We start from the raw sequence: 12,374 nt of genomic DNA on the forward strand, positions 1-12,374 counted from the left end.
TTGGTCTGCCTGAATCTATGTGAGAGTGGGGTTGTCTGTGAATATCCAGTCACAGCGTGTCAGAATTTGATGTGCAAAAGAGGATATTTTCTTTCTGATTTGGATGAATTCATTCTCAGTTTGCCAGCATACTCTAAAAAGCATGAGTAATTTCAAAGCTTGCATTCGTCTGCCAACTCTGAGCTGCAGTGTCCTGCTTTCAAGAACAAAAGAACACACACACACACACGCACACACAGGAATATACAACCATGCGCACACACATATCTCTCTCTCTCCACCAGACTCAACTCCATCACTTTCTTCTTCTCTCCTCAGCTCTTTTTCTCTCCTCTCCTCCCTTTGTCACTTCTCTCTGTGATCTTCAGTGTGCTGCATCATTGGTGAAGCCACGTGCTCTATGTTTATCATCAGGAAGGGGAGGGAGATAAAGATAGATAGAGAGAGAAAGACTGCCTCTCTCTTCTCTCTCTCTCATTTCATCCAGTGCACCCACAGACACACACACACTCAGCAACATACTCCACTCTTTCAGTTCTTAGCAGCCCGAGGGACGCACACACCCCGACACAGACACCAAAACCACAACTAAACCAGACCGAACCACCCGGAGAAGCTCTGAACTACACCACAGGTATAGTAAAGCTTTGTCTCTCTGGAGCATGACATTCATTTGAACAGTTTCTGCCTGAGAATGTGTGTAAAACTGTCACCCTGAAGTGTTTTTGTGCCATAATCAAGGCTAAAACTCTTTGTGAAGCATGGGCATATTATTTTAACTTTACTTATTATCTGTCCAGGAAAGTAAGAACAGACCTCTCATGCGCTGTAGCTGTTTTTGTGTTAGAGGACTACAGGAGGAGGAGGAGGATGTTAAAATGAGGACAGGATTCTTGGCACGATGTGTGTGAAAACTGCTGCTGAGGCTTTGTACTCTATACTTTATACCCCCCCCTCACCACCACACACACACACACACACACACACACCTCCCACTGGCAGCCTCTGCATTGGCGTGAATAGGATGTCGACAGGTTGAATTTATTGACCCCGTAGGAAACAAAATGTGCCATTTACTGTAAAGCAAAGCAGAGCTGCCTATCAACAATCTCCTGTATGATGTCTTTTCTTACTTGTATGAAATAATAAAGTTGGGCTGATGTCGATGCTGTGTTGAAGTTGCTGCTTCTAAAAAAAGTCTCTGTACTTTGAGTAAACACCACAGATCCGATTTTAAAGTGGCGTATAACTGCAGAGAGGAGGGAGCAGGGTGTGCTGACGAAAATGGTGTTTGGTTTTGTAGCAGACTGAGGCGAGTGGATGATGAATCTACAGTAGGTGGAAGTCATAAAAGTTGATTGAATTTGGTGCAGGCTCAGGTTAGCGGTGCCCCAAATGTGCCTGCATTTGCTGTATGCTGCTGACAACACCTGAAAAATTGAGGCTGCATGATGGCACAATGGTAAAAATAATACGGTTGGGTGCTCTTCTGTAAAATTAAAGATACAATAAGGCACTTTAATCTGTTAAAAGACTTAAATATATCAGGATAATCATATTTTTACATTCAAATGATTATAACTGATAATAATAAACCTCATAAGATTCACAAAAAATATATATTTTTCCAGTGATTGGATGTTTTAAAGCACAACTATATTGTCAGCAGAAAGATGTGACAAAGTTCATTATTTGTCATATCACACTTAAAACCTTGTTAAAGGTTAAACCCTGTTACGGCGACACTGTCAATGTCCCATTTTTGCTTGGTCCTCTTACATAATTTCTCCATAGGATCCAGAACTCCACCTCCCTTATCGTTTCCTTGCAGGGAGTGTTTTTCACATTCTGCTTTAAAGCTATAAAACTTATTGGCTTTTTTCACTATACACTGCTGCTCCTTCAGCACATGAAACAGTCACTGAAGCCGAGCCTGTCTTCCCGTTGGGAGCGGGTCTGTTTCTCAGCTCGGGGTTTATAAATAGATTTACAAAGAGCAATACACTCCTGCTTTTGTTCCTACATGAGCAACATGGAGCCACACAGCAATGCTAGCTCACACCTTATCACTGCTCCAGTTAGACCATGTTTGGAGACAGGATTTCTCATTTTTGGTAGCAGTAGCCAAGTCAAACTGAAATTAAAATTCAAATCTGTATATTCCTGTTTTTTTTTAATTATAAAAAATAAGAAATTTAAAGGTTTTTTTTTTTTTTTTTTTTTTTACAGTGATAGCATCACAGCACATTCTCATTTGAATCACAGGTAACATACAGAGAGCTGAGGTCACAGGACAACCTGTTGTGAGTTTTGACATATGGTCATTTGCCATCACCAGATCTGGACACATGCCAGAGAGACAGCTAATGCTAGCTAGATGTCCTCCTTTCTATAATGTGGAACTAACATAACACTGACTATGCAAGAGCTGCCGATAACTAAGCAGGCACTGAGATAACATGAATGAAAAGTAACTAGCTAGTCTAACTAGCTTCAGATTTCCCAGTTAAATGCAAATTTAACAGCACGACAGGTCTTTCTAAATGTTGAATGCTGTAAATGGGTAGACGGCTTAAAGAGCTAACTGTTAAAAAAAGTTAAAAAAAAGTTAAAAATTAAGGGTTAGTTAAAATGTCAGGAAACAATGTCTATAGGGCTATACAGTATTATGTGTTCTAGTCAGTAGCATAATATGGAAGTTTACATTTGGCTTGCAGGATATCAGTCAACCACTTTCATGGGAAATGTCCATCACAGAGGTTTCAAGCTTTTCCACAAATCCAAAAGGTCTGTTTTATCCTTTTTTGAAAAATATGATTTTTTAAAATATACACAATAGCTGTAGCATCCATATAGTTTATATTTCCTCACACAAAGTGTTAGGAGAATTCGAATTTCAGTTTGACTTCAAGGGTAAAGAGGCCATTTAGCTTTAGCCTTTAGCTTTCCTTTAGAACAAAATGATGCTAATCTGTTTGTTATGATTCATACAGTTGTTATGATTCATCAGACTCACTGATTTTGAAGATTTTGAGTAAATCAAAACCTTTCTCTGTGTTACTGTTTTGAAACAACTTCTCTTGCTCCTTGGAGTCCATAAACCCCACTTTTAGCCCCCACCTACCTCCCAGCCCTTCCACCCTCCCACTCCCTGGCATTTTCAACAGCTAAACAATGGAGGTTGGCACTGCGAGTGAGCCACTGGAAAAGCAGGGTTGTTATTACCGTGTTTTGCATGCTGATATATTTCCTCTTTACTAGATGTTTCTGTATCTCTGCTCTAATTAGCTAGCTTCCTTGTGTCTATTGGGAAATGAGAGTACAGTATTATTTCTGTTAATTACAGTCTGTGTTGTTGAACTTGTTTCTGGCCACTTTTACAGGCTGATACAAGTCAGTTAATCCAGCTTTAAAGAACCACACTGGCTTTTCTAAGGACTGCAGATGCTACTTTTATTTCTTTAAAAAAATGATTTTAAGATCTAATAGCTACAATAGTGGAATAAAGGTGTCATTCTTCCAGTCTTCTTTCATTAACTGTTAACCTTCACATTTTTCTCCCTCGTCTTTTATGGCAATTTCTACAGGCTCCTCCTACCTAATGATACCTACAGTCTGGTCTATGTAGTATAATTGCATGAAGTCTCCTCTCATAATTCTGTGAATCTTAATATTGCCTTTGCACCTGCAATGCACCAACACCAGTACAGTAGATCTTGTCTCTTGTATTTTTATACCTGCTGCTAGATGGGACCTGGATTGTTTTGGAACTTCCCTCCCAAGGCTGGCTGCACGGTTCCACAGAGCCTCCTGCAGACCATGTACGTAGGATTCGTGAAGCCACTGTTCCTACTCACATAACGTACCATACCGTGCCACACAGGTCTCTCCTTTATCCAGCCTGTGTGGATTTATCTTTGGCATTTCCGTCCATCCGTTCCATTCTGTCAACCAGTCAGTCCAGTGTTTCACATATTCATTCCGCAGCAGCTGACAAATGATGCCCACAAATCCAATGAAAATTCATCATTCAGTCATTAAACAAACATGCATAGGACAGCAACAAGACCACTTTTTAGTCCATCTGTCATCGGACAAATATTTTTTAAAAAAGCCTTTTAAATCACAACAGATACTGGAGCAGATACTGGAACAGATACTGGGAATTAGACTGGGAGAAAAGCCAGACCCTGAAACCGAAAATTCCCTCGACAACATTTGGCGGCAACCTGTTCCAGGTGACACACTGTGGCAGTGAGACTATTCCAGCATGAGTGGTTTGGTGTTGATCCCTTTCATGTGGATGTTTTTATATTATATCACAATTATATGACACAAATTAAGATATGTTTGTCAACCCTCTCGGACTCATTTGCTGCCATTTAATTCAGTCCAGGAAACAAATCCAACTCAGTCTGTACAGGTGAAAATTAGAAGCTAACACCTCCATTTTGTCGTGTTGAATCACATTGGTAATATCAGGCAGTAAACATATACATTTGAAAAGTCATTCACTGTTTCAAATGAATAGCTTGTAGAAGTAGATGACTGTTTTACCACATGGGCCATTTGCGCCATTCCTCTCTAGAATAAATCTTTAAACCAGTAGCTCATGCTCAGTTATATTCTGTAAAATGCTAGATTTTGACAAAATGAAATTGCTGTCCTCTTTTTTTTACATAAAGAGACTTATCATATCTACAATGTGTTCATTCTAAATGTTTACTTTTTAAGAATCAATAACAATTAAACAATATTATTATTTGAAATTCCTTGACATTAGAAAAAGTTGTCTGAAAAAAAAACAAGACTAGGTCAAAACCTAGTATATGGTTGGACTGTGTATAAAATACTAGAGGGCTTTTAATTTGAAACAACAGACACAGGAAGTGGCAAGGTGTGGCAACCAGGCCCCCAGGAAGTGTGCCAGGCTTTGACTGCAGCCAATTTGACATAGGGCCTTTCTCAATACCGTGTACGCCAAGTTCGGACTTTTGTACTTTCTAGTTTGGACTTGGCAAGTTCGACTCGAGAGTACAAACTTCTGAGGACGGGAGGACACAGTACAATCATTCTGCGTGCTGACAGCAGCAGCTCAGCTTCAACACATCTACCTGACTGTGCTGTGTCAAACTAATCACAACTCATAGCTCCACTAATACTTTTTTTCCTCACAAAAAAATAACCTAAATGACAGAGATGCAATAAATTATGTTATTCAGTCTGTAATGTAGCTATAATACAAATCCAAACTGTTATGTAGCTTAATAGAATAAAACAAAATTTAATAATAACTGATCTATGAATTTTAATACATTTATATCTATTGAAATATGGTGATATCTGTAGATAGAGCCCAAGAGGCAGCGCTGTTGTTCTGTCCAGTAAAAACATGAAGCTTCACTTTACATTCAGACACTAATTTGGTAGCTACATTTGTTAAATTCATCTGTGAGATCAACATTTATCTTCCAAAAGGAATTATATATCAAAATGCTACAGAGACATTAGAGCCAGCGGTAAATTACCAAAGAGCTGCACAGATCAGTTCAGGGATGACAATAGACATTGACTGGCCAATCATCTCAGGAGTATGGCAGGTGGATAGTGACAATTTAAGGTTTACCAGGAGAAGGAGAAGGAGCAGTCTACCATTCTGTTGCCACTGGACTGTGTGGAAATTTGAATGAGATTAATTGGGACTGCAGACAAGAGCCGGTGGCGACCTTAAGGCGAATGCATGGAAGAAATGTCTACCGGCGGCGGTATGACAGGTGTACATCATAATTGGATATATAAAAATATGCCTACTAAGTATATCTGAACTTGGTGCGTTGGTTGAAAACTGTGTGATACACATGTCATTTCCATGTACATCACCTGGTTGCTAGCAGCTAAGATGAGAGATATGTCCCGGATTGTACTATCTGGCGTTAACAAGCACAGCAAGTCCCCCTCCTTCCTTCTTACTGTTCGCAGTGGTGTCTCTATCCACACGAACCGTGTGGAATCCAAGGATAGTCACATTTGTGTCTGGAATCTGTTTGTGTAGCCACATCTCAGTGAAACAAATAACACTGCACCCTTTGTACTTCCTCTGAATTAGTACGAAATGCATTCTGGGATATTTAGCTTCGACTGCCTTCAGCCTACCAATGGTGTAACTTCATCACTCAGTCAGTCAGTGATGGGCTCGGACAGACATTTGGGTTTGTAGGACTGGCTCTGCTGTTGCAGTCAAGCTAAAGAAAGTAACTCAAAGTCCACTTGCTAGTTTTTTCTGGAGCTACAGTACATGACCACTTGCTGGCACACTTGAAAGTTCCACAGTTGGGTCACATAATAATAAAGACTGATAGCCAAGCCATCGCCATCACAAATGGCGATGGCTCGACTATCAGTCTTTATCCGCTGATGAAGACTGTGAGATGCAGTTGTAAACTCTGACAGAAAGCTAGTAAGTGGACCTTTTTTTCCAATTAACTTAATAACAATTTTAATAATTTTATACAAGGACACATATCAACTGCTTTTTAGCCACCATCTGACAGCTATCAGACCATATTTTTGTGGAAAAATATACACCATCGCTAGATTATCTTCAGAATTTATTGGTAAATGTGCCTCCAGTTCAACCGTGCTGGTTTGTTTGTTGTTGCAGTTGTACAGAAGAGCTTCTCTCAAACCTAAACTTAGACTAGATAGTGCATGGCAAATTGTTGTTCTTCAAATCTAATACTGGTTTGACTCAAATTCATGTCTGAGATCTGCATTTATGTGCTTAAAAGCATCCATAAAAACTACAAAACTAACACTACTTCAAAACTACAGTCTGTGCTAGTAAAAAAGGATTGGTAAACTGGACAAAAACTGCCTTCATGCTGGAATTGTTCTGGAATAATCTCACTTGTAATCATGAACCACAGTTGCAACAGAATACATGCATAGTTTTATGTTTTTAGTAGACACTGGCTAGGGGTCAGTTGTCTTTTTTTCCATTTTAGATTCACTGATTCTGTTTTTTTTTTTTTTTGCCATAATTCATCAGGTGCATGATCAAATTTGAGATCAGGCTTATCAGTGACACTGTTGATCCCTCACTGTCATATGGTGAAATGTCACCATATAACTTCAAGGTGCATGTTGGCTAGCAGCCCCCCTACCACACCTGTATGTCAAATCCCATCTGTGGTGGATAAATTTTGCATTGGATCCATTTCTCAACATCAAAAAGACTTGACACAGCTTGATTAATATACTCACATAGAAATGGAGCATAACAGCATGCCCTGTCATCACACATACGCACATTATTTTTTTCTCAATATGTGTTATCTATTACTGTCGCCCATCAGCTTTGAAATGCCAGCCTGGGTGATGGCTGTTCGTGTTTGATTGTCTGAGTCAGTCTGGAAGAAACTGCAGATTCCACACATCTCTGCATGCTTTTTATTACATCTTTGTCATGGAGCTTCAGTGTGTACGCAGTATAGTTATATAAGAAGGTTTAGAAGAGCTATGGTGATAATCATTGCCTTGGAAAAAGTCCAGCACATTCATCATGTCTTAAAAGGCAGAAATACTTTTTGTGTTTATGTGGTCACTGCAGAAAAACCAAACAAAACTTCATGGTCAGTATGTGTTCACAGCCACAGGATGTCATGATGTGTAGAGTTCATTAAGTGGATGCTGCTGCTGACATATTGGTTATTGAATGTCTGCACTGTGCTGCTCTGTGGTCACTAATGGAGGACTTCTATTAAAATGGAGGATGGCACACCAGGGATAACAGCGTCATATAATGTGTGGAAACATGAGTTTGCTTTTTGCCCTCAAGACAAGCTGTTATTAAAAACCTTAATGATGTCAAATGTTGTGTATACAGATGTTATACTGAAATAGAAATGTGGTCATTTCTACAACTGATTATGTGTTAATTGTTAGGTTATTTATGCAAAAAAAAAATAGTGGCCTGCCATGTCAGCATCATAATCCATCAAGCCAAAAATATTACACGTGGTGTGTTTTCAAATCGCCTCCTTGCATTCACCTCTGTTTTACAAGCTCAGTGTCTGTGAGGCAGCAATAACCAGAAAAAGACTCAATCTGATGTTAGCAATAGCTACAAAATTAAGACAATACAGTGCAACTGATAGACATTAGCCATGGAAACATATAATCGTGTGGTCTACTAGTTTAATAAATGTAGAGGTTAGAAGTTGAGATGACTTAATTTTGAATGGACTGTATTATATTTCCTAGGATTTAAGGGTTGTTCAACCAAACTGCAGAACTGTTTTGGTTTTATTTGGTAAGGTTTTGATGTATCTCTCTTTCAGATTTCTGCCTCCAACGTAATACAATGGAGGTACATGCAATTTCTTTTGTGGTGCTCATAGCATTAAAAAACGAAATTCCTTTCACCTGCATTGTATTGAGGTGGAGGGTGAAGTGGGATTTCTCAAAACCATGGTACTATAGGGTTGACTTTAAAAAAAATCAAGTTTGCCTCACTGTTAAAAGCTAATGTTAAGACAACAGATTTTACAAAGTCAGCAAACAGTCTAACCAAAATTTCACCCACTATCAGTTTTTTTTTATCAATGGTCATGAATCCAAAATCCTTCCTCACACATCTCAAGTGTGCCATGATTATCTGTTCAACATGGTTCACTAGTTTTCTCCATTTTCTGTTAGCAAATACAATAACATTAGCCTTACTGATAGGAGCAGGACATGTAATGGGTCAGACAGACTGACCATTTTACAAGCGCTTATCTTATCTTATCTCCTATGGTGGGATTTAAGTTAGTCAACCCTGTAATTTTGTTTGTTTTTGTTGTTCTATCTTGATTTATTATTGATGAAATGTATTATAGAGTTCTTTCTGGAGAGTGATAAGCCTCTACATGATTTGACTTTACACCTCCAGGCCTAATTAGAAATAAAATACAAACCAGGCTGGGTTATGGCCTCTTTTTCAGTGGACATTTTAGTAAAAACCATGTGTTTGTGAAGGAAGGGACTGCAGTTTACTCAGGAAACCATTCATCCCCTCAGCGTGCTTCACTGAGCTTTGCCACTTGACACCTGGTTCTCTGTTCGGTTCAGGAAGGAGTCCGGCAAACACTCCCCTCTCCCATAAGTGTACCGCTGGTAGCCACACACTGTCTACCCGTCTGCCCTGCTGGCATCCATCCTGCAGCCCTGTGAGCAGACCATAGAAACACAACCCCTAGAATGGACATTTGGTTGCATTTTTCAGTGCGGCTGCCGGACGATCCAACTGTGCCATTCAGCTTTAGCCAAGTAAATACAAATCATGTTGTGTGAATGTTGGTGAATAAGGCTAAGATGTAGTGTTTGGCTTCGGCTGATGGCCTTAGCATGCTGGTAGATGAAAGGTTAATTTCACACTTGTCAGTAGATCATTGCTGTATGTTCATAAAAAGCTCTCACCTTGCAGTCAATGCTTCAGTTCATCTTAGATTAGTTGGGTGGGGTTGAGATCAAGTTCTTCCACACCAAACTGAGAAAAAAACATTTCTAAATGGACCCAGCTTTATGTACTGGAGCATTAAGTGTGTTTTTAATATGCATCCGTTTCAATTTGCGCATAAAAAACCCTGAGTGGAAATGCCAGAAATTCGGTAAAAAATCAAAATGTTGCAAAAAAGTTTATGCTGGGTTCAAGAGGAAAAGTTGGTGTATCAATGATAAGAAAATGTGACAAAGTGCTATGGAAACAGACTTAGTGAATACATCGTGATGAACATGAAACATGTGAATTAAAGTTCAATCAAGCTTCCACTCAACAACATTCCTCAAATAATACAGGAAACAAACATAAATACCATATTTCCATCACGTTTTTCACACATTGTTTTAGGTTTGACAGATCCTAATATTTGCACAACAGTAGTGGATGAAAGTTCGGTGCCTTGACAATTTCTTGGAAATTCTGTTAAAATTTACTTTACATTTGGAAAATAGGAGAGGGTCTTGCTCAACAGTTGCCACAAAGTTTTATGAAGACTGTTATCTAAGATATCATTGAATGCTGTTGCAAATTTCCCTTAACTGCAACAAACAGGCCCTCACAACAAAAACCCAGCTCCTGACCATTATTATCCCCCACCAAAGCTTTACAGTTTGCACTATGCATTCAGGCAGGTAGTGTTCTCCTGGGATCCACCAAAACAGACTTATAGTGGAGCATGTGTCATCACTGCTCCAGTCCAATGGCAGTGTGCTAAACACAACTGCAGCCAACACTTGGCATCACTCGTGTTGATCTTAAGAGTGCCTCTGCTCTGCCATGGAAACGCACGTCATGAAGCTCCCAACAAACAGCTCTTGTCAAGACTGTTTTCCAACACAGTTTGGTTCTGTGAGCTTGTACGACCGACCACTTCATGGCTCAGCTGTTGTTGCTCCTAGACATTAACTGCAAAAGCTTTTACCCAAGAGCTGTAGTTAACGAGGTGGAATTGGCATGAACACTGGTGCAGTCCTGCTTGATCTGCCCTCCAGGTGTACTCAGACACTGACTTGACTAAATCAGCAGCTTCCGGGGAGCAGTCTACAAGGCTTTAATATTGAAGGCCAGCATGCTTTAGTTTGGTGTGAATAGCTCTTTGTCCAAAGGCTGTCGAGCTTGCTCTACTTTATATTGCAGCTATGAATCAAAGGCAGATCTTGTGATGAGGCAGTAGGTTGATATTATTATTTAGGGCCTGAATTTACAGAATGAAGGAGATAACAGCTGTAGGGGACTGTGAATGTTGTCTTAGATTTTATTCTGGCAGTACACAGGGCTGTGTAGGTTTTCAGCATTAATATGTGTTGTCTTATCAAACTTTACACACTGTCTACAAATTTGCTGAGCAAAAGTCCCATCTATGAACACATACCTGTGTGTGTGTGTGTGTGTGTGTGTTAAATAATGTGATGATCAAAAAGAACAGGTGCGCTCAGCCTTTGCTGATTAAAATAAGGTGAAAATGACCAACAGAGTACCACTGACCTCTTGTCCATGGTCCCACTTACAGTGGAATTAATGAGGCAAGTAACTATATGCAAACCCAGACATGAACAGGCTTCACCTTAATCACTGCTCACACCTCAAGCAGTGCCAGCTCTTCATCGAGCCAACATACTCCATCAAAACTGGGAACATGTTTTAGGATATAGAGCAGGACATCAGAACAGGATTGAGTTATGTCTAAAATAATTCTTCTGCTCTTTTAGAGGCTTTTCCTCCATAATGGTTTAAAAGCAGAATCCATCTGCTCATGAAGATCATGTGATATGATTAAAAGATCCAGAATTTTTTTTTGCTTCCAATGTTCTGCTAACTTAGTTTTCCAGGTTTCTCTATTTATAATTAGTCAGAAAAGGGCTGCGTCTAACAGTCTTGTTTCTTAAAGCTGGAGTGTGGGACTTTCTTCTAGCAGTGAGAGTAAAGGGTGCGTTGTGTTTCCCTGACAAAGGCATGCAGCACGCTCTTATGTGCACCCCGAATGACAAACACAGAGAGGTCCGGATATGTTTTGACAGTCCACCAGCCCACTAGAATTTGTCCCAGTATTTCCTGATGGCCAGTACATACTGGCTGTAACCTACTGTTACGGTTATAAAACGGTGGATAAATTGTTTTGAGCATCACACAACCTCTGCGAAATGACTCGTTTCACTATCAGAATTTGGTCCATTTGGTCCTGTAACACTTGGAAAATCTACAAGAGCTGCACAATTAACGGCCAAACGGCCAGTGCAGGAATGTTGCCACCAACATGAGATTCAAAAACTCCCTGTACTGTTAAAATACAGAGAGATTTATCTGGCGCTGATAGTCTTAATCAGCATTGTGTGAACTCGTTTGGCAAGAGCTTGAATATAACAGACATTCATTAATATGTAAAAGTTCCACACTGCAGGATACTGGATTTTGAATTGGTCTACAATTGGATTCCAGGTAGCATTAAAGAAGTCCTTAAAGCTTTTACATTTGTCTTTGTGAAACCTGCCAAGACCCTGAGTAAATGGACAGAAGAAGAGTGGAGATTAGAGAGGCTTAGTGCCGTGTCCTCTGCACACATCTTATCTGCTGGAAACTAACATTAGCTTTACCTTTGCACGGTGGCTGCTGTAATGAGTCCATCTCACAGCAGAGCCTCAGACCCTTTAGGGGGCGCCACCCTCTCACACGGTGACTCTAACACCACCACTGAGAGCTGAGGCCAAAATAGAGCTCTGAGTGAGTGTGTTGTCAAAAGTGTGAGCTTACCACTGTGAGCTTGGTCGCTCACTGTGTCCTCTTTATTTTCTTTTGTTTTACCTGAATAGTCTTGCTAAGCTCATAATATGAATGC

The 12,374-nt window shown here is 39.9% G+C and overlaps 1 protein-coding gene across 7 annotated transcripts in view; it reads left to right on the top strand.

Annotated features, from left to right (window-relative positions):
* The first annotated feature begins 449 nt into the window (after positions 1-449).
* The window catches only part of ndrg4 (NDRG family member 4), a 57,003-nt gene continuing 45,078 nt past the window's right edge, over positions 450-12,374 (top strand). For 2 of the 7 annotated variants that reach the window (XM_044357722.1, XM_044357723.1), the window contains exon 1: positions 452-634. Coding sequence is in view for 4 of the 7 variants with exons in the window: in XM_044357720.1 (XP_044213655.1) it covers positions 3,748-3,821 (74 nt within the window). In the remaining 3 variants the exon portion in view is untranslated. Of the gene's footprint in view, positions 635-3,747; positions 3,822-12,374 lie in introns of all 7 variants that reach the window. The other 5 variants (XM_044357720.1, XM_044357719.1, XM_044357724.1 and 2 more) reach the window with 5 other exon arrangements.

This window comes from Thunnus albacares, chromosome 7, assembly GCF_914725855.1.
Source record: "Thunnus albacares chromosome 7, fThuAlb1.1, whole genome shotgun sequence".
Lineage (NCBI taxonomy): Eukaryota > Metazoa > Chordata > Actinopteri > Scombriformes > Scombridae > Thunnus > Thunnus albacares.